The 23,854-nt window shown below is 41.7% G+C and overlaps 1 protein-coding gene across 1 annotated transcript; it reads left to right on the forward strand.

Moving 5' to 3' along the window:
• The first annotated feature begins 8,881 nt into the window (after positions 1 to 8,881).
• On the forward strand, positions 8,882 to 21,379 carry ERMN (ermin). The gene is made up of 3 exons (XM_073634128.1): positions 8,882 to 9,392; positions 18,034 to 18,144; positions 20,109 to 21,379. Exons 1-3 carry the CDS (start codon positions 9,182 to 9,184, stop codon positions 20,534 to 20,536), a joined length of 750 nt encoding a protein of 249 aa, XP_073490229.1. The 5' UTR covers positions 8,882 to 9,181; the 3' UTR covers positions 20,537 to 21,379.
• Positions 21,380 to 23,854: the final 2,475 nt, after the last annotated feature.

A 23,854-nucleotide genomic window follows, 5' to 3' on the forward strand; every position in this document is an offset into this window, starting at 1 on the left:
ACTATTAATGCATCAAGAATTTATCTCATTATCTCTTGTCAAAACAAGCTTTCTACACCATAGTGGATGGTTTTCATCTCCAAAAGTAACCTGCTTACAATTTTGTAAAAGGTTTTGACCATTACATCCTGTACAAGCCATGTTTATAACCACAGAGTTAAAAGAAAAAAAATGATCCTTATGTGTTCCAGACATTGAAGTCCTATACCCTCTTGATTGAGGAGTATAACATCTGAAATGTATAAGCAATATTTTGCATTCTAACTGCGCTGAAGTAAACATTTAGCCTTAAAAGAAACCCTCTGAGACCATAGTCAATAGTCTTTTTGTTTCTGTACATTTTATGAGAGACGCATGCTGTGTACTGATACGGAATATAATCAGCGCAACCCACAATTAGAATTTATGTGCACACTAACATTCAATATAAATTGCCTTCTAACATGGCTTTGACTGACGCTAATACCACCTAGAAAAGGTTTGTACACCTACACCGTAGTGCAGGATTGGAGCAGCCCCCTTGGACTTTTTAGGCAGAAATGATCAAAAAGATAATTTTATAGTAAAAGGCAATATAACTGCCACTTTTATTAATACAAAACATAAAAACTTGTTTATATTTAGACATAACCAACAAGGAAAATAATGTAAAACACACAATACAAAATTAGAAAAAATGGTGGTGCATCAAAACATATTTATCAAAACCAACAAAAGGCAAGTATGCCCTGTGCTGCCAGAGACGAGCTGTGGTCAGTCAATAGGGATTTCTTGCGTATAGACCAACATGTTTCGGAATGATAATGTGTATTCCTTCATCAGGAAAGATTATGTCTGGGTAACTTTAATTCTCATTTTCTGAAATGTAAACCTAGTCGCATGATAATCACACTGTAAAGCACGATGTGAACATAGCAAGCAATGTAAGAGTATAAATTAGGTATATAATATATTATGTAACCATTCTAATACTCACGTGATGATCCACAGTACAATAAACAAAAAAGGAAACACAAGGAATAAAATCAATGGGGACTCCCAAAGTGACTGAAGCAGTCCGCAGAGCAGCAGATGGGTGAGCGTGCATCCCAGGATGAGCAAGCTGCAAACATCCACAAGAAACGCCTTGTAGGCTATACCAGCCAAAAAGGAATCAGTATCTAAAGCAAAAAAAGCAATTGGAGGAGCGTATTAACACATACTTCCTAAACTTAAACATCAGCAAACAGGATGAATGTTGCATAGAAATAAGGTAGGGGAATCAGATATCTCATCACCCCACCATAGAGTATATTGTCTTTCAACACAACAATTCAGATAACCACACCATGGCAGCAATGCTCAATCAGAGACATGCCTGTCAGGTGTGTCTGCTTATATAGGGAGTATTTCTCAGGGAGCATAAGCAGTGGGGAGGAGGTGCTGGAACCCTGACATCAAAGACGCAGCCAATCAGGACAGCTCAGGACAGGGACAAAGCGGTTCTCTGATGTAAGGGCACGCGGCGCAGCCCCGCCCATAGAGCAGGATAACGTCACACGTCATGGGGTCACCGGCGCAAAGAATTCCGCAGCAGCGTCATCTGTGGCAGGGGTGGGTAAGAGCTCCTCCCCGCAAAAAGGCCGCGTGGATAGCAGGAAGTGTAAACCCCCAGTGCCGTCCACTAGCCACAAGCAGGTGGAGCCTACCCGCCGGGTGGTGTAAGCAGAAGACTCCACAGGGGACACGCACATAGCAGATCCGCGGGCAACGACAGTCACAGTGGGCAATTAATGATTCAAAAACCACAATGAAGAAACATACAAGAACAAAAAACAGTGATCGATTAAACAAAAATTATATACATCGGAAAAAGCAAACAGGGAAAGGAAGAAAAAATATAAAATATAATGGGAAAGAAAATAGACAAGGATACAGAATACCAGGGATGAGCAGATCTAAAATTAAAGATTAATGATTAAAGAATTACAGGGAGCTGTGATCAGTGTCCTGTCACTAGGCAGAACGGGGAAATGCTTGTTTACATTGGCATGTCCCCGTTCTTCTTCTCTGTGAAACGATTGCGGGTATCCCCGTGGACTTGGAGTCCACGGGACCCGCGATCACACTCACGGAGGTCATAGCAGGCGCGCACGCCCGCAAACCGCTTCTTAAAGGGCAATGTACAGGTACGTTAATCTACCTGTATGTGCCCTTCTGCCAACGTATATCGGCGTGAACCGGTCGGCAAACGGTTAATATATGTTGATATATGCTTTCCAGAATTAATTTATAGTTTTCCCGACAGCAACATCCACAGTCGCAAGAGAGTAGATCTACCACGGTGGGGGTCCTGCAATTTACTTAATGTTTAGGGTGAAAAGTGTGCCCCTTGGGTAACCAGATATTTTTGCATCTATCAATATATTGACAATAGGCACATCTAGTGCCTAAAATTTTACACGTCACCTCTTGAAGCCCTATATTCACTTGATACCAGCTTGTCGCCCACATTGTGGTTTTTGAATCATTAATTGCCCACTGTGACTGTCGTGGCCCGCGGATCTGCTAGATGGCGATGTACGTGTCCCCTGTGGAGTCTTCTGCTTACACCACCCGGCGGGTAGCCTCCACCCGCATGTGGCCAGTGGGCGGCACTGGGGGTTTACACTTCCTGCTATCCACGCGGCCTTTTTACGGGGAGGAGCTCCTACTCACCCCTGCCGCATCGTATGACGCTGCTGGGGAATTCTTTGCGCCGGTGACGCTCTGACGCATGGCGTTATCCCGCTTGATGGGTGGGGCTGCGATGCACACCCTTGCATCAGAGAACCGCCTTGTCCCTGTTTTGAGCTGCCCTGATTGGCGGCGTCTTTGATGTCAGGGTTCCAGCACCTCTTCCTCACGGCTTATTGGCTCTCCCTGAGGAATACTCCCTATATAAGCAGACACAACTGACAGGCATGTCTCTGATTGAGCATTGCTGCCATGGTAGGGTTATTTGCATTGGTGTGTTGAAAGGTAACGTACTCTATGGTGGAGTGATGAGATATCTGATTCCCCTACCTTATTTCTATGCAACATTCATCCTATTTGCTGATGTTTAAGTTTAGGAAGTATGTGTTAATACGCTCCTCCAATTGCTTTTTTTGCTTTAGATACTGATACCTTTTTGGCTGGTGTATCCTACAAGGCGTTTCTTGTGGATGTTTGCAGCTTGCTCATCCTGGGAAGCACGCTCACCCATCTGCTGCTCTGCGGACTGCTTCAGTCACTTTGGGAGTCCCCATTGATTTTATTCCTTGTGTTTCCTTTTTTGTTTATTGTACTGTGGATCATCATATGAGTATTAGAATGGTTACATATATTATATACCAAATTTATACTCTTATATTGCTTGCTATGTTCACATCGTTCTTTACAGTGGGATTATCATGCGACTACGTTTACATTTCAGACAATGAGAATTAAAGTCACCCAGACATAATCTTCCCTGATGAAGGAATACACATTGTTCATTCCGAAACATGTTGGTCTATACACAGGAAATCCCTATTGACTGACCACAGCTCGTCTCTGGCAGCACAGGGCATACTTGCCTTTTGTTGGTTTTGATAAATATGTTTTGATGCACCACCATTTTTTCTAATTTTGTATTGTGTGTTTTACATTATTTTCCTTGTTGGCTATGTCTAAATATAAACAAGTTTTTATGTTTTGTATTAATAAAAGTGGCATTATATTGACTAAAAAGTCCAAGAGGGCTGCTCCAATCCTGAACTACGGTGTAGGTGTATAAACCTTTTGTATGTTTAGGATGTTGGCAGTCCAAACACAAATATATCCCATTTCCTCTTTCCTCTAACACCAACTAAAGTGTGTCCACCCAACTCTTCTAACAAACATAAGGTACAAATAAAACGTGCAGTGCAATCACATAGTAAAATGACATAAATCAAAAAAAGATAATATTTGAAAAAAAATATCAAGTAAAGACCTAAATAAAAAACAATAAGAGTCCCATATACAAGTGCTCCACCGCAGTAAAAACATAAAGTGTCAGTTCATATGTTGATCTTTAATTATATCTTCCAATGTGTTCGCTCCCACGGCCTTCATATAAACTGCCTGATCACCTCCAATATCTGACCCCACTACAGAGTCATATTAGCCTTAGTGGATTCCACACTAGATGGTACTGGGGTGCTCCTTCTGCTATTGCCCCTATTGCCCCGAAATCCCGCTACTCCACTACTTGGTTCCCTATTATCAGTAAAACATGTTATAGAATACAAATAGAGAAACCGTAGTGCTCTCTTCTTCCAAATAATTATTATAGGTGAGCAAAGGATTAAAAACACTCACAAGGATATATAAAAACCAAGCATGTATTCAGCTCACCATGCTGACTCATATGACAAATCATAGGCTTCCTCCACCTGTACGTGTTACGCCCTCCTCATGGGCTTCTCCAGCAGGTCTGTGTACTCCATGTGACCTGAGAAAAGTGTGTGGGCCGCTCAGGCTTGATAGAGAGGGGGTATGTAGATAGTGCATTTGCAGCTGCTGCTAGAGTGCTAACAGGGGAGGGAGCCTATCCTGGCTCCTACAAAGGTTCAAGAAAGGAAGGGTGAGCCCTGGAAGTCACACATCTATGGTGTCCTGCTGCAATGAATGGAGTGGCAACCTCAGCCTGGACTCCAACCAGACCACGCCCCCTGCGCACTCCATGGTCTGGGTGAGTTTTTTTATTTTTTGCTGCATCCCATCCCTGTATACATCATATATTCTTTAATTGGATAAGGGAATTTTTAGGTGATAAAAACACACACTACACAGGTTATTACATAAAACGCACTAGAAACTTTATGACCTCTACCTATACATAAAAATTTAAAATGGTGATTCAATAGCAGTCTTTATATCAGCAAAACATTGTAAGATACTTAGAAAAATATGCCAGGGTTAATTGCCTCAATGCCATACAATATAGCAATGCCGAGTGAATATCTCATGAAAATCAAGGTACTGCAACTTGTTTCTGATGCATACGTATACAGAATTTCTATGTGTTATGGACAATCAATCTACGCATTTCGCTGCTTGCTTATTCAAGAGCACAGGAAGAAAAATTAGTATTTAAGCGGTGGCATGTACATATTTTTCGCACCACACCCACTAGAAACTGGTGGACAAATCCCTCTGTGTGGAGCTGCTAGGAAGAGGAGGTCAAAGCTCACACAAGGTCTAAGCGGAGATACTGAAATACTGATATTTTTTGGATCACTAGGGTGTAAGCAAAGATCTGCCTCTGGTGTACCTGTTTAATTGCTTACTTGACTGTCTTTTTTGCTGGGTGCCTGAGCTGCAACAGAGATCCAGACAAAAAATAATTTTAGTAGAGTGAAAAACTTTAGACAATGTTTTTAATGATCTGCATGTCTTCCTTTTCAGGTAACAATGGTATCCACCATTTCTTGTCCAGGTGTCGCAAGGACAGGAAATTAAAGAAAATCTCCCCAGAAGGGGCACAGAAAAACCAAAAAATAAAAAACCTGACACATCTTAATGCTTCTACACACTATCCAAAAGTAAAAAAAATGACTTAAAGAATGAGTAGTGAACTTAATTTAATGGGGAAAACCAACCGCAAGTGATACTGTATATTTTATTAATAGGTGAAGTTTGGTGGGCTGAATCACCCACAAAGAGATGTCCATTCCATAGTCGCTGGCCAATAGTGATTTTGAGCAGAGTTTGGCAAACATGACTATGTTAGAAAATTTTTCAAATAAGTAATTTTTCTCCTTCACTGATGTGTGCTGACGAGGCTGCACTGATGGGCACTGATAGGCTGCACTGATGAGGCGGCACTAATGGGCAGTGATGAGGAGGCACTGATGAGGCTGCATTGATGGGCACTAAAAGGCAGCACTGATGAGCACTGATAGGCGGCACTAATGAGGAGACGCTGATAGGCGGCACTAATATGCTGCACTGATAGGTACTGATTGGCAGCACTGATGGGCACTAATAGGTAGCACTGATGCGCACTGATTGGCTATGTTGAGGCTGCACTGATCATCAGGATACTAATGATCAGTGCCCTGATTATCAGAGTAGATGTCCCATGTCACATTTGCCAGTTTGACTGAGAGCAGCAAATTTAGTAATGAAACAATGAAATAGTAATAATAATAATTAAATAATAATAATGAAATGTTAAAAATGCAAAACACCATTAAATAACAAGTCTGGCAGCTGGTCTAACCCTGCCTGTGGAGTGGCACATTTGTGATATATATACAGCCTACTGGAGGAACAGTAACAGTGACATTTGCAAGCAAAATGACAGTCCCCATGCAAAGGGAACAATGTAAATTTTACTATCCATAGGCAACGCTTTAAAAGCCATTACAGGTTACCACTTTAGATTTACAGAGGAAGTCTGGTGCTAGAATTACTGCCTATAATCTGACTTTCACAATGATACCTCACATGTGTGGGACGATCGCTGTTTGTGTGTGTGCGGGACCGACACACGCGTTTGCCTTTGCATGCGAGCATGAGAGGACGGGGCACTTTCATTTTTATTTCTTACCATTAATTTTTTTAAACTGATGCTTTCATATTTTTTGTTAATTACTTTTATTGCTGTCACAAGGAATGTACACATCCTTGTGATCGCAATAGGCAGTGACCGATACTCTGTATGGAGAGATCTGGGGTCTTTGAGACCCCAAACTTCTCTCTGCCCTTAAAGGAATTCAAAACACCAATACCTGTGTTTTTAAATGCTTCGATTTTTCAAAACTGGCGCCAATGGTTACCGAGTAAACCGGAAGTTATGTCATGTCATTGTTTCCAGGTTTACTGTTACGAACAGCCGATCCGATGGGACGGGAGAGCCCGTGAGAGCTGCAGAACTTGGCAGGAGGGGAGGACGTTCCCTCTCACTGCTTGTAATAGCAATCAAGTGGCTAGTAAGCTGCTCCGCTTGCTATTACTAGAGAGAGCCGACTGCCGGCTCTAAAAAACGATACCAGTGTGATGTCTGCAGCTACAGGCATCATCCCGGTACAGACGCCGCCCAGTTTTGCTAACCGTCAGTGTTTCTACTGGCAGCCAGTAAAAACCGGGCACTTTTCTCCTGCTAGTGACAGGAAAAGTTTGTCAGTAAAAAATATGGCTGTGACACTGGGCATGTCAAGCTCCAGTCCGGAGCCAGCCAAGAATGCTACTGTGTGTTCGGGCAGCACCAGCTGGGGGCTGGTCTGGTGGAGGTGATGTCTGAGCATGTCGGGTGATGTCATGGTGCAAGGGAGCCAAGCTGAGCGGCTGGAGCCTCGCATGCGGTTCTGCGGGACAGAAAGCAAGGCAAGCCGGGAGCGGGACTGTCAGTGCTGTTTGGACTGGAGTGGACTGAAGGGGCCACCTGACGTGGAGAGAGAATGTCACTGTGACTCAGGAGGAATCGGTGCTGCTGCACACTGCTGTCAGTGTCACTGTGAAAGTCAATTTCATTTGTGTGTGCCGCCCATTCTAATTTCTGAGTCCTGTCCCCGAGCTACTTACTTACTATATCGACAATAAAATTGGAAATATGTTTTTTGCCTTAATATCTACCTTACATCATATTACTAATTGCATATTATACTTGTTTGTATCCTAAATACTGAAATTTGCACCTAAAATTGTAATTTTGTAACTTTTGGAAATGCCAGTAAAAACGTGGCGGTGCCAGTAAATGTTAGATGTCGTGTCAGTAAATTTCAATTTAGTAGGATGGCAACAGTGACGCCACCCCCCAAAAAATGGCACCCCAGTCAAACACCTTGCTTACCTTGTGGCAAATAGGCCCCTAAGTACAAGATCCTCTTCCTCACAACCGTGTCCAGGTGTTTGTAGGGATCTGCAAGCAGGGAGCATATCAGAATTTTAAGAATAAGGGGGTACCAAAGTAGTGCCCTCCCATGTGAATGTGTAAGGGGTACATATTACCAAAATTCCCTTTGCAAAGTGAGGTGAAGTACCCTTAGTAAATAAACCCCATAGAAGCTAAAAAAAAACAGGGCACGTTTGTGTTTTTTTCCAAGTGTGTGTGGTTTTTTTTTGGGGGGGGGCATGTTTACATTTTCTTCAAATTTCTTTTAAGTGTGTGTATTTTTTGTTTGGAGGGGGGAGGGTGCACATTTTAATATCTATTTATTTGCCATAAATAATTTGTTAAGGATAGAGAAAAAATGCATACTTTTCCCTAGCTGAGTGAACATAATAATATTCATTTTATATTGTATTATTTTACACACTAACTCCCACGTACATGTGCGGGACTAGTGTCATCTCACGCCAGCCAATCAACATGGCCGAAGACCCAAACCTGGAAGAAGACAGGGGGAAGATGGTGGTGCCAGTGATGGACATTGCAATGCTGGAGCTGAGGCAGAGTGTAGTTCTGCGTTAACCAAGCACTGAAATAGCAGTATTTAGCAGTATCGTATCATATATGTATCATGTATTACGTACATACCACCAATTCATGACATTCAACTGCTTTTCCAAGTTTATTCTATAATACGGCTGATCTACTAACCAACCAATAACCACAGATGGGTATTTTTTTTTTTAATTGTGTCAAAAGTTCAATAAGAATATTGAAGTAATTAGTGTTTTAAATTGGAAGCATTTGTCTAATGACGTTCCTGAGCAGATTAATAGAACAGAATGGTCAGTGTTGAATTATAAGCTGGTTGCCTGGACCTAATGTGACTAGCAGTGGTCATTTGCTCCGGATTAAAGATTAAGAACAATTGTTTCTCTTGTTTACAATCAAAGCACAAAGGGCCATTCTTGTAGGAACTGAAAATCTCCACTGCTATCGGCCTAAAATTTGTAATAACTACAGGCTGCTTACACAAAAGCTTTATTACACTGCCCGTCCCCTTATAAGAAAGGCAAATGTGTCTACAATGATTCATGCTAACTCCAAGAAACGCGTGGGGTAACATCTCTGGAAGAATGGTGTTTTTCTGGAGATCGTTTTAATCTCCATAATGTCATTGGACCCTGTTTGTTTAAGCTGCGCGCCTTTGCTTCAGAAGTCCTAACCCAACCAAGAAACCAAGGCTATCATTTATTCAGAATTATTTGACATTGTCAAGATTCACAACAAGGATTTACAGTTATCTTTAAGACAATTATAATGGCAGACGAAATCCAACTCTCTGAATGCAATGGAGATAGACATCCCGAAATACCACAGATAACCAATATTATAGATGATATGGATACATTTACAGTATGCGAAAAGCGTGAGATAAATCCAGTGGTTTCAAGTGAAAATAAAGAGGGATCTGGTATCTGTTTAGAAGACAAGATTGATTCTTTGGAAATCAAGGAAAACACTGAAGAAGGTAATAAAAATATTTTTTTTTTTTAGGTTTTTGTGAATTATTTACTAGGTTTATTTTACTACTATTTTTAGGTAAATTGGTCACTCAATAATTGTTGAGGTTTCCACAATCTGGTTAAATGTAGTAGTCAAGTAGTCCTGATGGCTAGAAAAGTGTTTGTATGGCCAATATTAAAAAAAAAAAAAAAAACTCTGATGTAGTATTATCATCTCCACAGGTGACCTAATGTGAGGACTTGTCCAAGAAACCAATTAATTTGTTTGTTTTACTTTATTCCATTTTCGGTTCTTGTTATGTTCTTACTTGGTATGTTAACTGACATCTTTCAGTGCTAAATGTTTGCTACAGATGTTACATCCTTGTTACATCCTTGTTATGTCAGTTATGTTATGTTAGTGCATAATTTGTTTTAAAACCCAATACAAATCTATTGAACAGAAAAAAATAAACTCAAGTTAACATATTTTTTAATAGGTTAATGTTAGTAAGGAAGCAAAATGAGATCTCACCAACATGGACAGACAGCAAGACAATTTTTTTTGTCTGGACTTCCACGTTAAGGTACTTTGCGTATATTATAGAAGGGCCTCCAGTGGATAAAAGATCTACTGTTTGAGTTGCCGTTTTTCAGCCAGAAGCCTAATCAGTAACATGAAGTGTATTGCAGGGCTTCATAGTACATGCACAGTTTTAGGATATAAGCTTATGCATCCATGTGTGCATGAACATAACTAAGACCTTTTAGTAGTCAGATACACAATACACAAATGAAAGACTGTTTTACCCTCCAAAGGAGTTACTGTATATGTCGTTCCATCCGGTCCTGAGATACACAGCTCTCTTACCAAGCACAGCCCTGCTTGGCAGGGCAAGAGACCTGATTTTTTTCTACTGCACCAAAAGTAGCACTTACTGGTCTTGACTTGACAAGGTCGTGAAAGCAAAAGCACCAGATTGATTAGCCCATTTGTTGCTGTTAACTCTCCTACTATCAGCATGTTCTTTGTTATCAAATGAGCATTGCAACATGGCTGATTGGCTCCTTGTGTTGCTTCTCCATCTCACAGTCTGAGTTCTGCTGCAAAAGGGATTGCAAGAGGCTGACACCAGGCCAAACTGAGGTACTAACACAGCTTACATAGAAAAAATACATATACAGTAAACACCTAAAAAAATAATACCTAAGAAAAATTCTGTAAAATAAACCTTTTTGTGAATTGAAATTACTTTCAATTACGTATTAATGATTACAGAGCTGAATGAATTTGTGTTTTTATATGTGCATGGAGTTTAGCTTTAAAGACCACCATACATTCTTTATTTTCCTATAATTTTGTATTATTTCTTGCCAACATTGGATGACATGAAGAAAAGAAGAGGCTAAATATGGGGCACATTTGTGCTTTTTTTTTCTCTTGTTGTGGATGTAGTTTTTTACCTAGTTGTCAAGATGCAGTTTTACAAATATCCCCTTTATGTTGTATAATTTTTTATACATTATTGACAGTTGCCAATTGCTAATGGCTACTTAGTTTCTTGCCTCACTATAATTAACTTTAAACATAAGAAGTCCTATGATTAAAGTTGAGAGAACTGGCTTATGAAAAGATGTGACCTGGATCATGCTATGCCAGCTTACCCAATTTCAATATCTGCAAACTTTTGACTGTTTACGCCAAAATAATTTGTGCCATTTTGATTGACATTGTGCCTTTGTGCAAATTGTTCCTGGTGACTTGTCATGTGTGCCCTCTTGTCACAATCATATTTAGGCATCAAAAATAGGATGGCCGCACTTCCAATTCGATGCAAAAAGAAAATTTATTGAGAAGTATGAAAACAAGTACAAAGGATCAATGACATAGGCAAAGACAGGGGGAAAAGGTGACGCGTTGCACCCGACTACAGTGCTTTGTCAAGCTAGTCGTGTGAAACGCGTCACCTTTTTCCCCTGCCTTTGCCTATGTCATTGCTCCTTTGTACTTGTTTGTATACTCCTCCTCGATACATTTTCTTTCGGAATCGAATTGGGGGTGTGGCCATCCTATTTTTGTTCATCTACATCTTCCTACAGCAGTGGCAGGGATTGCATACCACCTGATGCTTGTTCATTTACAGCCTAGCAGTTTTCAACTGGAGCAGTTATTTTGTTTCGTTATATTTAGGCATCATCTTGCCCACCATGATTCCCATTATAACATGTAACTATTTAAGTAAAAAAATATTTATTATAGAATGTGCTATAGATGCATGCATGCCATCTGCCATAAAATCATTTTTAACTATACAGATTAGAAACTAGAAGAGAGGAGAGGTGATTTCAAGTTTCTTGAACCAGAGTGAGTCTTTTGACTCCTGTCAACAAGCACTGGACACAGTTCCCCCTATAGTTAACTTATAGAATTTAACCACCAATGTCCAGAGGTGGCCAGAAGAGAGGCACAAAAAAAATTGCAGATTGCAAATTTTGAGGCTTGGTGCTGCCCCCTCTAATCCTGCTACACTAGGCCTTTGCCCCACAGCTCCCATTGTAGAAAATACAACTCTGTCTCCTATTGTTCTATGTCTCTCTGCCCACCCTTTCCCAAGACTAGTTGGGCAGGGTTGGGTCCTTAGACACAGCTCCCTTATTAAATCATCTTTACGTTCATCCTCTTCTTGGGAGGAAAAAGGCCCAGAATTAACATGCCCCCACTCCCTCCTCTCTCAACCCTCCCCCCTCTCTCAACCCTTCCCCCACTTTTTATTTTTCTTTTTCAGTGGTTGGAACCGCCTAATCTAGTTACTTGTTTTTACTTTTTTGAGCAGGTATTTTCCCGTTAACGGCCTATTTTGTACAAAGTCAAGTTCCTCATGCTCTGTATTACGATCAATCAGATTTTGTGCGTGTAATAAAAAATGTATTGAAACCCCCCCAAAAAAAACATAGGAGAACATCTCCCATCTTTGTCTGGGTGTAATCATTCCCGACATTATCTCTCAGGATCTTCATTATCTCAGCATCTTCATCGTCTTCCATTAGTATACTTTCACGTGGTGCTTTAATTTTATCATGATCATTATTTTCCATAGACACAGTGCATTTGGTAACTGCTAGCTGCCAGGAATTCTTATCAGTTCTTCTCAATTAGTGCACGATAACTGCAAAAGAAACTGAAAGTGTTGTCCATCTGCTTTACATAAGTGGAGGATAAGTTAGGAAGGCCAGTTGTTGTCGGTCTTTTAGTGACCTGTGTATATTCAGTACCCACATTTATCCCTACACCTCTTGCCCCCTCTGGAGCATGTCTCAGAACTATATTTTTCTTTTAGTTTGTTCCTGTAGAAAGAAACAGCTTTTAATACTCCCTGTAACATCACCAGGTTTGTAAAATGTTTTTAGGGACAGTACTGGGACGTTCCTATTAAGGTAGACAAGCCCCCAGAACTATATCTCCCAAAAGCCCTATCCCTAACTACAGAGCACAGACAGGCTATTGGGACAACATTGTTTTGCTGGTAAATAAACTAATGAATGCATGTAGAGTGGGACAGAAAGGTATGGGAATAGGTCCACAGAGTTCCACAGTCCAGCATTGAGTGCTGACAACCTTCTTGGGGTTTCCGTGCAAGGAAGGTACTGGGGTTGACTTACTAACTAAAGGCATATAGGTTGTTCACTTTGCGAGGGAAGTTGCACTTTGCAAGGAAATTTGTCCCAGAGCTTAATGAATGAGTGAAGTTTCACTTTGCAAAAAAATACCCATTCATGTGCAAGGCAAATAAAAAATCCCCCAAAAACAGCATTTCTGCTTGCACGTGATTGAATGATGGAAGTCAGCAGAGCTTTATCTAATTCTTTAAGCTATGGGACAAGTTGTTGGGGAGATGTACTGGGCGGGGGGTTAAGATATGCAGCAGGCTAGATAAAAATGTTCTATTGAATGTAAAGAAGCTATTTAGTAATTCTGACAAGGTGGAAAGCGGGTTATGGAATTCTCTGCCGTGTACACATGGGCGGACTTTTCGGCATCAAAGGTCCGACGGTCTTTCCGAAAGACTTTCGAACGAATGGACTTGACTACACACGATCACACCAAAGTCCGACGGATTCGTACGTGATGACGTACGACCGGACTAAAATAAGGAAGTTGATAGCCAGTAGCCAATAGCTGCCCTAGCGTCGGTTTTTGTCCGTCGGACTAGCTTACAGACGAGCGGATTTTTCGACCGGACTCGAGTCCGTCGGAAAGATTTGAAACATGTTTTGAATCTAAAGTCCGTCTGATTTTCGCCCGAAAAAGTCCGCTGCAGGTCTGATGAAGCCCACACAAGGGCGGATTGTCCGACGGATTTGTCCCGTCGGACCAGTCCGGTCGAAAAGTCCACCCGTGTGTACACGGCATAAGAATCTCATGGCTCTGTTACTATGATAGATTACTGTTTTTTTGTGTAGCACCTTCCTAGGTAGGCTGTTATTTTTTTTTTTTTTTGGTAAGGAAAATTTAGTAACCAGCAGAGCTGTGTGTGATTGCTTTGGGCTGCTCCAGGCTCTGCAGACTGCAAGTCTGGCTTCCTCCTGTTTTTCTGGAGCTTTCCAGAACATAGTGGGTGGGAGAGTCAGATGAGCAGTCTAAATATTTATGTAACCCCAATCATTCCCTGGGGAGGTGTTGCTCACAAAGTGGTTGGGGGTACATAAATAGTTCAGAGCCTCTGAGAGCAGTGTTCTTGTCCAGAAGGAGAAATTCCCAGCCAGGGAGGGCTGCCTGCCTTCCTGGCTGTATTGTTGAAGGTCCTGCCTGCTCATCAGGATCCCAGCCTTTGCTGAGAGGGCCTGCTCAGCCACAAACCCTTTCAGGGACTAAAGAGGGGTACCACAGAAGACCTGACTTGGGAGTTTACCTGTCTGCTGGAATTAGAGTTGCATTGTATGCTGGAAGGACACTGTGAGTACTGACCCAAATGGAGAAAGAATTTCAGTGACCGTTTGCCTTTATCACCCCTGCTGCACAATGTACGAGGCTTGCCTGGCCTGGGTCATTGCTATTGGTGCCCCAGTGCTGTCCACTTAATGTTCCACTGTTTAAGAGACTGTTCAGCAGAGCTGCTACAAGGAAGAATGTCCTCATTGCTCCATTTAGTAATGTGGAGTATCTCACAGCTCCCTGAACCCATTCAAGTTAATACTGCAGGGGTTTCCAAACTTTCTAAACAAAGGGCCAGTGTACTGTCCTTTAGGCAAAGTGTTGCCAGTGAGAGTAGAAATTGTCCTGGCATCAGTGAGAGTAAACAGTGCCCCATCTTTGGTATTATGGGGAATAATAGTGCCCCATGACTGGTGTCAATGGGAAGAATAGTGCCCCATTGTTGGTGTCAGTGTGAGAAATAGTATCCCATTGTTGGTGTCACTTGCAGAAAATATGCCCTATGTTTGGTGTCAGTTAGGGAAATAGTGCTCCAAGGGCCGAATGAAGGCAAGCAAAAGGCCACATCCAGCCCCCGGACCACAGTTTGGAGACCACTGTAATACTGCAATAATGCTTTTAAAAAGGCAACTCTTATGGACTGTGTTTCCTGAATCAGAGTGTGAAGATGCTGTTTGCCTGGATGCTGCACTAGCGGGAATAGAACATGGTGCACTAAATCAATGGCCCTAGTCAAGGGTAGCGTTACATGTGATTCAAGAGCTCTTGGCCCTCCACCCTCCTGAGGATCCTCTGTGGGATTTCTTTTCTGTACATTTTTTTTTTCATAAAGTGCCCCAAACAGCATTATCCTATAAATGCAAGCTGTTTCCATTATTGGAGTGCATTGTGAGCTGATTGCTGCCCACAGATTTACAGGTAACCAAACATATTCGATTAAAAAACAATCTTCTATTGTTGTCTTCTTTATTATGAACATTAGCAGTCTTCATAGCCAGTCCACTGGATCACTAATGGGCCCAATTTTTAAAGCACTTTTATCTCTACCAATGACAGTTCAGCATGTTTATAAAATAATGCAGGGCAAAGGTAATGGTTATCTTAGCCCCGCTTATCCCCAGCAGCATATACTAACCTCTCCTGGCTCCCCTCTAATATACTCACCCACTGGGAGTAAAGTGAAATACCAGGTTGTACTGGGCATGGGTAGATATAAGGCAAAGTGCTCTCATATGGTGTAGGGAAAGGAATCCATAGACCTGTGTGATCTCACCCTGGGCTTTCTTTGGCTCCAATGGCCATACAGAACAGCATGGGAGCAAGGAAAGGTGAGTATCTGCTGCTGGGGAGGGGGGGAACCTAAGTTAATTTTTTACTATGACTGCAAAGTACGGTTTAAGAAATTGTATATTTTGATAATATCCTGAAAATTAATGACAGTACCATTATATTAGATAATAGCAAAAGGGCTGTATAAAATGGCCACCTAAAGCATCAGAAATCTACATATATCCTACTCTTGTTTTGCCATAAAATACACTGGCATGTATATGTACCCATATCATATTCTGACTTTTTGTTTGGAATGTACAACCTGTGATGTCACAATGGGGTTAATTTACTAAAGGCAAATAGACTGTGCACTTTTCAAATGCAGATGCCCTCTGCAAGTGCAGTTGCTACAGACCTCAGTAAATGAGGTAAAGGGGTTGATTTACTAAAGGCAAATAGACTGTGCACTTTACAAAGTGCAGTTGTATTCTGCAAGAGCAGTTACTCCAGAGCTTAATAAATGAGCAGAAGCTCTTCTGACTTCTATCATCCAATCACGTGAAAGCAAAAATGTTGTTTTTTTTTTTTTCCTTGCATGTGATTGGGTATTTTTTGCAACGTGAAGCTTTACCTCATTTACTAAGCTCTGGAGAGTGCAACTACACTTTGCAAAGTGCACAGCCTATTTGCCTTTAGTAAATCAACCCAAAAACTTCACTTTGCAAAGAGTACCCAATCATGTGCAAGGTGAATAAAAAAAAAACACTCTTTTGCTTGCACATGATTGGATGATAGAAGTCAGCAGAGCTTCTGCTCATTTACTAAGCTCTGGAGCAACTGCACTTGCGGAGTGCACAGTTTATTTGCCTTCAATAAATCAACCCCATTGAGTCCTTATTTAGGCTCATGATAGCTTTCCCTTGTGAAGGGGGGAGGGGACTGACATAATGTTGCAGATAGCACAGAAAATCTCGGTACCACCGGTGTGCCCAGAGCGATGCATCCACTGTCTAGGAAAAAACTAATGGGGCGTACACACGGTCGGACTTTTCAGCTACAAAAGTCCGACAGCCTGTCCGACAGACTTTCGACGGACTTTCGACGGACTTGCGGCGGACTTTCTAACGAACAGACTTGCCTACACACGATCACACAAAAGTCCGTCGAATTCTTACGTGATGACGTACACCGGACTAAAATAAGGAAGTTGATAGCCAGTAGCCAATAGCTGCCCTAGCGTGGGTTTTTGTCCGTCAGACTAGCATACAGACGAGCGGATTTTTCGACCGGACTCGAGTCCGTCGGAAAGATTTGAAGCATGTTTCAAATCTAAAGTCCGTCGGATTTGAGGCTGAAAAAGTCCGTTGAAAGTCCGGAGAAGCCCACACACGATCGGATTACCAGCCAGCTTTAGTCCGTCAGCGTCCGTTGGACTTTTGTAGACGAAAAGTCCGACCGTGTGTACGCGGCATTAGAGATTGCAAAAATGGACTTTGCAGGCACACACATAAGAGAAAAGGTATTGAAATTTTTAATTGGATAAAGTTAAAAAGGTAATATACAAAACATAAAAAGAACACACATCATACTAATGATGACATAGAAAATATGACCGCAGAGACTCAAGTAACACCTCCAATTATTATAATCTAATCCAATTTGGATAAAAATGAAATGTAATATAACCAGTAGCAATATCCAAGAGGAATGGGGTGCATGAAGCAGTAGAGTCACAGTGTGGGGTCACGAGAAGATATTCCGCTCTACATGTTGCGCACACAATTGCGTGCGTTCAGGAGCTTATAGATATAGTATGAAGGTTTTTAAGGTATTAAAGTATGGGGATCATGTATGAATAAAATCAGACAGATAGAGAATCCCCAATATTGAAATAATATTCAGTGACTGAAAGGCCTATAGAAAGCGAGGGTGGGGAACCATAGAAGCCGGGACTTGTGTTATAAACGCACTTTTTAATAAAAGGTATTATATCGCCACGATCTGGACTGGCAATTATCGTAATGAAATTAACCAGTAGGGTAGGCTGTCCAATAGTTAGCAACAATATCAGACAGATAAAGCCTTAAGTAGTAGTTATAAGTATCACAGAGTGAGCGAATCGTGCGTGTGATCCCAAGCAGAAGCCTGTCTAGTTCCTTTAGATAATTTGAGTGCTGGCTTCAAGAAATATGTAATATAAGCTTGATGATGGGGAACATTTTCTAAATTTAATTTATTTTTGCTTTAAAGTCACTAAATCCTGTGTCCACTATTGCCAAATCTGTATTACCTAAAATAATAATGAAAATGACAAAATAGAACATGAATAATAATGTACAGATTATTAATAGGGATATAAAATGTTTATCCAACCAGTGGCTCCCTTACTGTACAAGAAATCTGTCATTCAAAATGATGATTGTTGTATAATTCTAATGTACTTATATTTTCATCTTCTGCAGAACATCAGGCAGAACAACACACAGTTCCTGCACAAGATTCTGGAATGTTAACCAGCCATAATACCCATTCCGAGGAGCACAACAATGGAGAAGATTGTCAAACCACATTAGGTAGAAACAGAACTTTTACCATTTCTATCTTATAGCACAATTATATTTTAAATTGGCTATGGAACTTTTTACTTCACTTTATGTGTGACATAAACGTTTGCCCTTACGCGTGGCTGGTATTGGATGTAGTATAAAAGCCTTACTCCAGTCAAATGCTTTTCTTGTTTTAAATAGCAGAGGAAGTAAAAACACCTGGCGGGTATTTATTGCTGGCTGAGTTCCAACGGGGAGATTTCCCCTCACTTCCTGTCCTGTGTAAGAGGGCAGAAGTAAGCAAGGGATAGGAAATTTCCACAATAAGGGGAACAAAAAACATTTTTTACAGAGTGGGTACAGTCTAAAACAGTGGTGACATTTCAACATAAAATTTTCCCAAATTGCACAGTTGGACACCAATATCCCTCAAATTATGAAGAATAGAAGATCAAACATACATTGTATTTTGAAGGTGCCTGCTTACTTGACACCAACCACAGGCAGCTTTAAGAAGAAGTACATCTAAAGCTCGTTCAGCTGTACTTCTCCTGTGGATAACATTTTCTTTTTTTTGAAAGGTGTTTATTTATTTTTCATCAACACAAAAAGAACAAACAATATAGCACCCTACAAGGGTAATATAAGTGTGCAGCATATAAACATATATGTATCATGTCTTGTAGGCCGACATGGCCAACTGAAATTAACGTGAAGGAGCAATACTACCCGGTCCCCCCACAGCCAAATCAGTGGCGGCGGGGGTAAGGGGTCATCATGAGCTAGACCAAGAAGGTACATTTTCAAAAGGAACTAACTGAACCAAAACATCCATAGCATACACACAAGTGGATAACATTTTCAGCAGATAGCAAGCTAAAGCTCGCTGTCTGCTAACGTCACAGAGCTGGTCCAGGCTCGGGCAAAATCGTGACAATGAAGTCAGGATCTGCCCACATGCCTGGACCAGCACCTGGCTCAGCCTCTCAGCGGGCTGCTGAGAGCCTGAGCCAGCCACTCCTGCCCCCTCCACAGCCCAGCACTCCAGTGAGCACTGGGGGGGCAGAGCAGAGAGCTAGTGACTGACGGTCATCAGTTCTCTGCTCGGGGAGCCTTAAGAACCGAGTGTTCAGCGATGTTTGACCGCTCAGTTCTCAGTACAGATGCGGCATCGGACTGATGTTAAAAATTATGGGGCCCCATACAGCCTACCTGACAGGGCCCCCCTTCCCAACTAAAATAATAAATGAAATTTTTGCTTAAAATAATCTAAAATCATTATTAGTGGACACAAACACGACAACATTTGTGCTAAATCTAAAAGATAAAAAAACTATTGAGTTAATAAACAAAGTTGTGTGTGTGAATGAGGTTTCCATCCTAAAATGACCCGACTGTGTGCTCTTAGCAGCTGTCAGCGGGAGGGAGAGAATAGGAGGGAAGCTGGCAGCATTGCAAGGGAAAGGGCAAACAGGGGGGGCCCGGACAGCAGGTGAAAGGGGGGCTCACAGGGGGGCCTGAACAGCAGAGGAATAGTGATGATCAGAGCAATGGAAGGAGGGGATGGGGGTGCAGTTACTAGAACCAATCCCCCTGCTGTGAAGCAGAAGAGGAAGAGGAGAAGCTGGCATCTCTGCAGGGGGAGGAACAAGAGGTGTCAGCAATAAGGCAGTACAGCCGGCCTTCATGCTCGACAGGTGCCCACGCCCCCCTTTTGAACTGATGGGGCCCGGTAAAGGAGAGCTGGCTGTACTGCGTTATCAGCGGCCATGAGAACATCTATAAAGAGATAGAAAGAGACTTTAGTAGAGTTTTAATTTTCCAGCCTTTGCTAAAAAAATAAGTTCTATTGATTGCTACTGGCCCTACCTTCTCTCACAATTTAGCATGAGATCTCAATATTACCATTTCATATTAATACACAATATCATGTACTTTGCTTTTTTCTTTTTTTTTTTTTTTTTTTACATTAACGTTATATACTTTTATAGAGGTGGAAAGTGACAATGCCCCAGCACATGACTCTCCTGGTCTGGAAGAAATAAACAAACCTGAAGACCAAGAAGAAAGCAAAGCCAAAGCAGAAGATCTATTTATGTACGAGCCGGCCAAAACCCTTTCTGAAACTAGGGAAGAAGAGATGCTGACTGAGACAGAGGAAGAAAACACATCCATTGAAACTGACAATGATTACGGACATGGGTCATGTGATGATGAAGAAGATAACAGCCCCGGGCCAATCTTCTCGCTCAGTCCAAGTGGCAGCCATCTTGAATCCTACTCAGATGAGCAAGTACATGGAAACCACCCCGACATCTCCAAGAACAGTTATTCCAGATACGACACCGTATCATATCGGAAGATCCGCAGAGGAAACACAAAACAGAGGATAGATGAATTTGAATCAATGATGAATTAACAATTGCCAAAGTTGATTATTTCCTGTTGATGTATGCAATGTGTTGACTAATCATTTCCTCTATGATTTCCTCTGTATAAAGAAAGCAGAATAACCCACTTTCCAGTAGTTAGCATCAAGTAATATCTTAACAAAGAATTTGCGGTATACATTACTATGTCCTATTTAAAAAGATACCGTAATTGTGTGGAAATGATATATTCTGAGGGAAGAGTTCCCATAGCTAGAAAAAAAAAAAAAATTGAAAAAATTTGTAAAATATAAATGAAATAATACACTTGTATTCCCACTCCTATCTGGTACTTCATGTAAAAAAGGGTATAGAAATATAAAAATACGGCCATGGTTTAGCACAGAACTAGTCAGAAATTAAAAAAAGAAATAAAAATGATGTAATGTAAACTTTTAACCTTGGTAACCAGTTATAAACCGTGTGCTTGCTTACAGAGCCAGCTATACACTCACTGGCCACTTTATTAGGAACACTTTGCTAGTACCGGGTTGGACCTCCATTTGCCTCCAAAACTGCCTTAATTCTTCATGGCATAGATTCAGCAAGGTGTTGAAAACATTCCTCAGAGAATTTGGTCCATATAGATATCCTAGCATCACGCAGTTGCTGCAGATTTGTCGGCTGCACATCCATAATACAAATCTCTCGTTTCTGCCGTTTCACCACATCCCAAAGGTGCTCTATTGGAATGAGATCTGGTGACCGTGGAGGCCATTGAAGTACAGGGACCTCATATGGTTTTGATGAAGACCTAAGGCCAAAACACGTCAGCATTTTTGGATGATGTTATTGCTGTAATGCTTAGATAAATATTTTCTATGGAGAAGCTATCGAGTTGCCGGCCTGTACTTTCTATGGATCTTTAGTGATCTCATTGTCATGTTCAAGAAACCAGTGGTGAGATGATTTGAGCTTTGTGACATGGTGCATTATCCTGCTGGAAGGAGCCATCAGAAGATGGGGACACTGTAGTCATAAAGGGATGGACATGGTCAGCAACAATACTCAGGTAGGCCGTGGCATTTAAATGATGCTCAATTGGTACTAAGGGGTCCAAAGTGTGCCAAGATAATAACCCCCCCCACATTACACCACCACTACCTGCCTGAACCGTTGATACAAAGCAGGATGGATCCATGCTTTCATGTTGTTTACACCAAATTCTGATCCCACCAACTGAATGTCACAGCTGAAATCGAGACTCATCAGACCAGGCAATGTTTTTCCTATCTTCTATTGTCCAATTTTGGTGAGCCTGTATGATTTGTAGCCTGTTTCCTGTTCTTAGCTGACAGGAGTGGCACCCGGTGTGGTATTCTGCTGTAGCCCATCTGCTTCAAGGTTCGAGGTGTTGTGCGTTCAGAGATGGTATTCTGCATACCTTGGTTGTAACTAGTGGCGTACACACGAGCGGACTTTACGGCAGACTTTGCCCGGCGGACGGGATTTAGTCGGACAATTCGATCATGTGTGGGCTCCAGCGGACTTTGTTTTCTCAAAAGTTGGACGGACTTAGATTTGAAACATGTTTTAAATCTATCCGTCGAACTCGAGTCCGGTCGAAAAGTCTGCTCGTCTGTATGCTAGTTCAAAGGACAAAAAGCCAAGCTATGGCAGCTATTGGCTACTGGCTATGAACTTCCTTATTTTAGTCCGGTCGTACGTCATCACGTACAAATTCAACGGACTTTGGTGGATTGTGTGTAGGCAAGTCCGTTCATTCGGAAAGTCCGTCATAAAGTCCGCCAGGCAAAGTCTGCCGTAAAGTCCGCTCGTGTGTACGCAGCATTACTGTTGCCTTTCTATCATCTCAAACCAGTCTGCTCATTCTCCTCAGACATCAACAAGGATTTTTCATCCACACAACTGCCACTCACTGGATATTTTTTCTTTTAGGACCATTCTCTGTAAACCCCAGAGATGGCTGTGCGTAAAAATCTCAGTAGATCAGCAGTTTTTGAAATACTCAGACCAGCCTGTCTGGCACCAACAACCATCAGTCAATTAAATCCCTTTTCTTCCCCATTCTGATGCTCAGTTTGAACTTCAGCAAGTCGTATTCACCACATCTAGATGCCTAAATGCATTGAGTTGCTGCCATGTGATTGGCTGATTAGCAGCTTGTAGCAAGCAATTGAGCAGGTGTACCTAATAAAATGGTCAGCGAGTGTAGATATTAGAACAAAGATGGGTAGTTAGGCACTCACTGAGATCTGGAGGTCATTGAATACTGCCATTGACTGCTCTATAGGGTTGAATGTTTTCTTTTTAATGCCTTAAAGATGAATTTCAGACATTGTTATATTATATCTGTACATTAGCCTAGTTTGGACCAATGTTCCTGGAAGATGTAAATCAGTGAAGTAGACATCCAACGCATTTTGGGGGTCAGAAAAAAACTCCACCTTGATCAGGACTTCAGTTAAAATAAGAGCCTTGAATGGGCACGAAAAATAGTTTCCCTGTGTAAATCTATGTAGGGAAGCCAAGTACTCGATCAGGAGAGTTACTGGACAGCAGTATATGAATGAGCAACCAAGATCTTGTTCTTGATTGATCACACAGATACTGCTGTCCAATAACTCTCCTGATCCAGTACTTGGCTTCCCTACATAGATTTACACAGGGAAACTATTTTTCAAGCCCATTCAAGGCTCTTATTTTAACTGAAGTCCTGATGAAGGTGGAGTATTTTCTGCCCCCCAAAATGCATTGGATGATTTTTAGTATAAACTAATAAATGATTTTAGGCTCTTTTACCCTTTGGTCTGGCACGTCTTTTATTAGTGCATGTTTTTTTGGAAAACTTCCCGGGGTACCCACTGGAGGATAGCCTTGTCTGTTGTGAACACCTGAGCTTTTCAAATGTTTTTGTCCTCGCGTTATTTTGTATGAACTCGCATCAAAGTCCCAGTGGATGCTTTTTTCTTCATTGTAGATAAAAGCAAACCGTGCAGTTTTGTCCAAAGATGAATAATTGCCCTGGGTATGGGTGTAGGCCAGAGGTCTCAAACTAGCGGCCCTCCAGCTGTTGTGAAACTACAAGTCCCATGAGGCATTGCAAAGATGACAGTTACAAGCATGACTCCCACAGGCAGAGGCATGGTGGGACTTGTAGTTCTGCAACAGCTGGAGGGGCACCAGTTTGAGACCCCTGGTGTAGGCCATCTATGTACCTCCTGCAGCCTTGCTAAAAAATTCCCAGAAATGGTATTCCCCCCCTGACCTGCCTTGGTGCTAGGACATTGCCAAGACACTCCCAGCTGGTACCGCTCATCCTCTCCAACCAGGAGCAATCTCTCAAA

This window comes from Aquarana catesbeiana, linkage group LG06 (genome assembly GCF_042186555.1).
Source record: "Aquarana catesbeiana isolate 2022-GZ linkage group LG06, ASM4218655v1, whole genome shotgun sequence".
Lineage (NCBI taxonomy): Eukaryota > Metazoa > Chordata > Amphibia > Anura > Ranidae > Aquarana > Aquarana catesbeiana.

Bases quoted from the DNA above. Each gene is read 5' to 3' on its own strand.
- ERMN (XM_073634128.1), top strand. From the start codon at position 9,182: ATGGCAGACGAAATCCAACTCTCTGAATGCAATGGAGATAGACATCCC. The intron at 9,393-18,033 runs GTAATAAAAATA...CATCTTCTGCAG, and splicing joins CAAGGAAAACACTGAAGAAG to AACATCAGGCAGAACAACAC. The intron at 18,145-20,108 runs GTAGAAACAGAA...ATACTTTTATAG, and splicing joins AGATTGTCAAACCACATTAG to AGGTGGAAAGTGACAATGCC.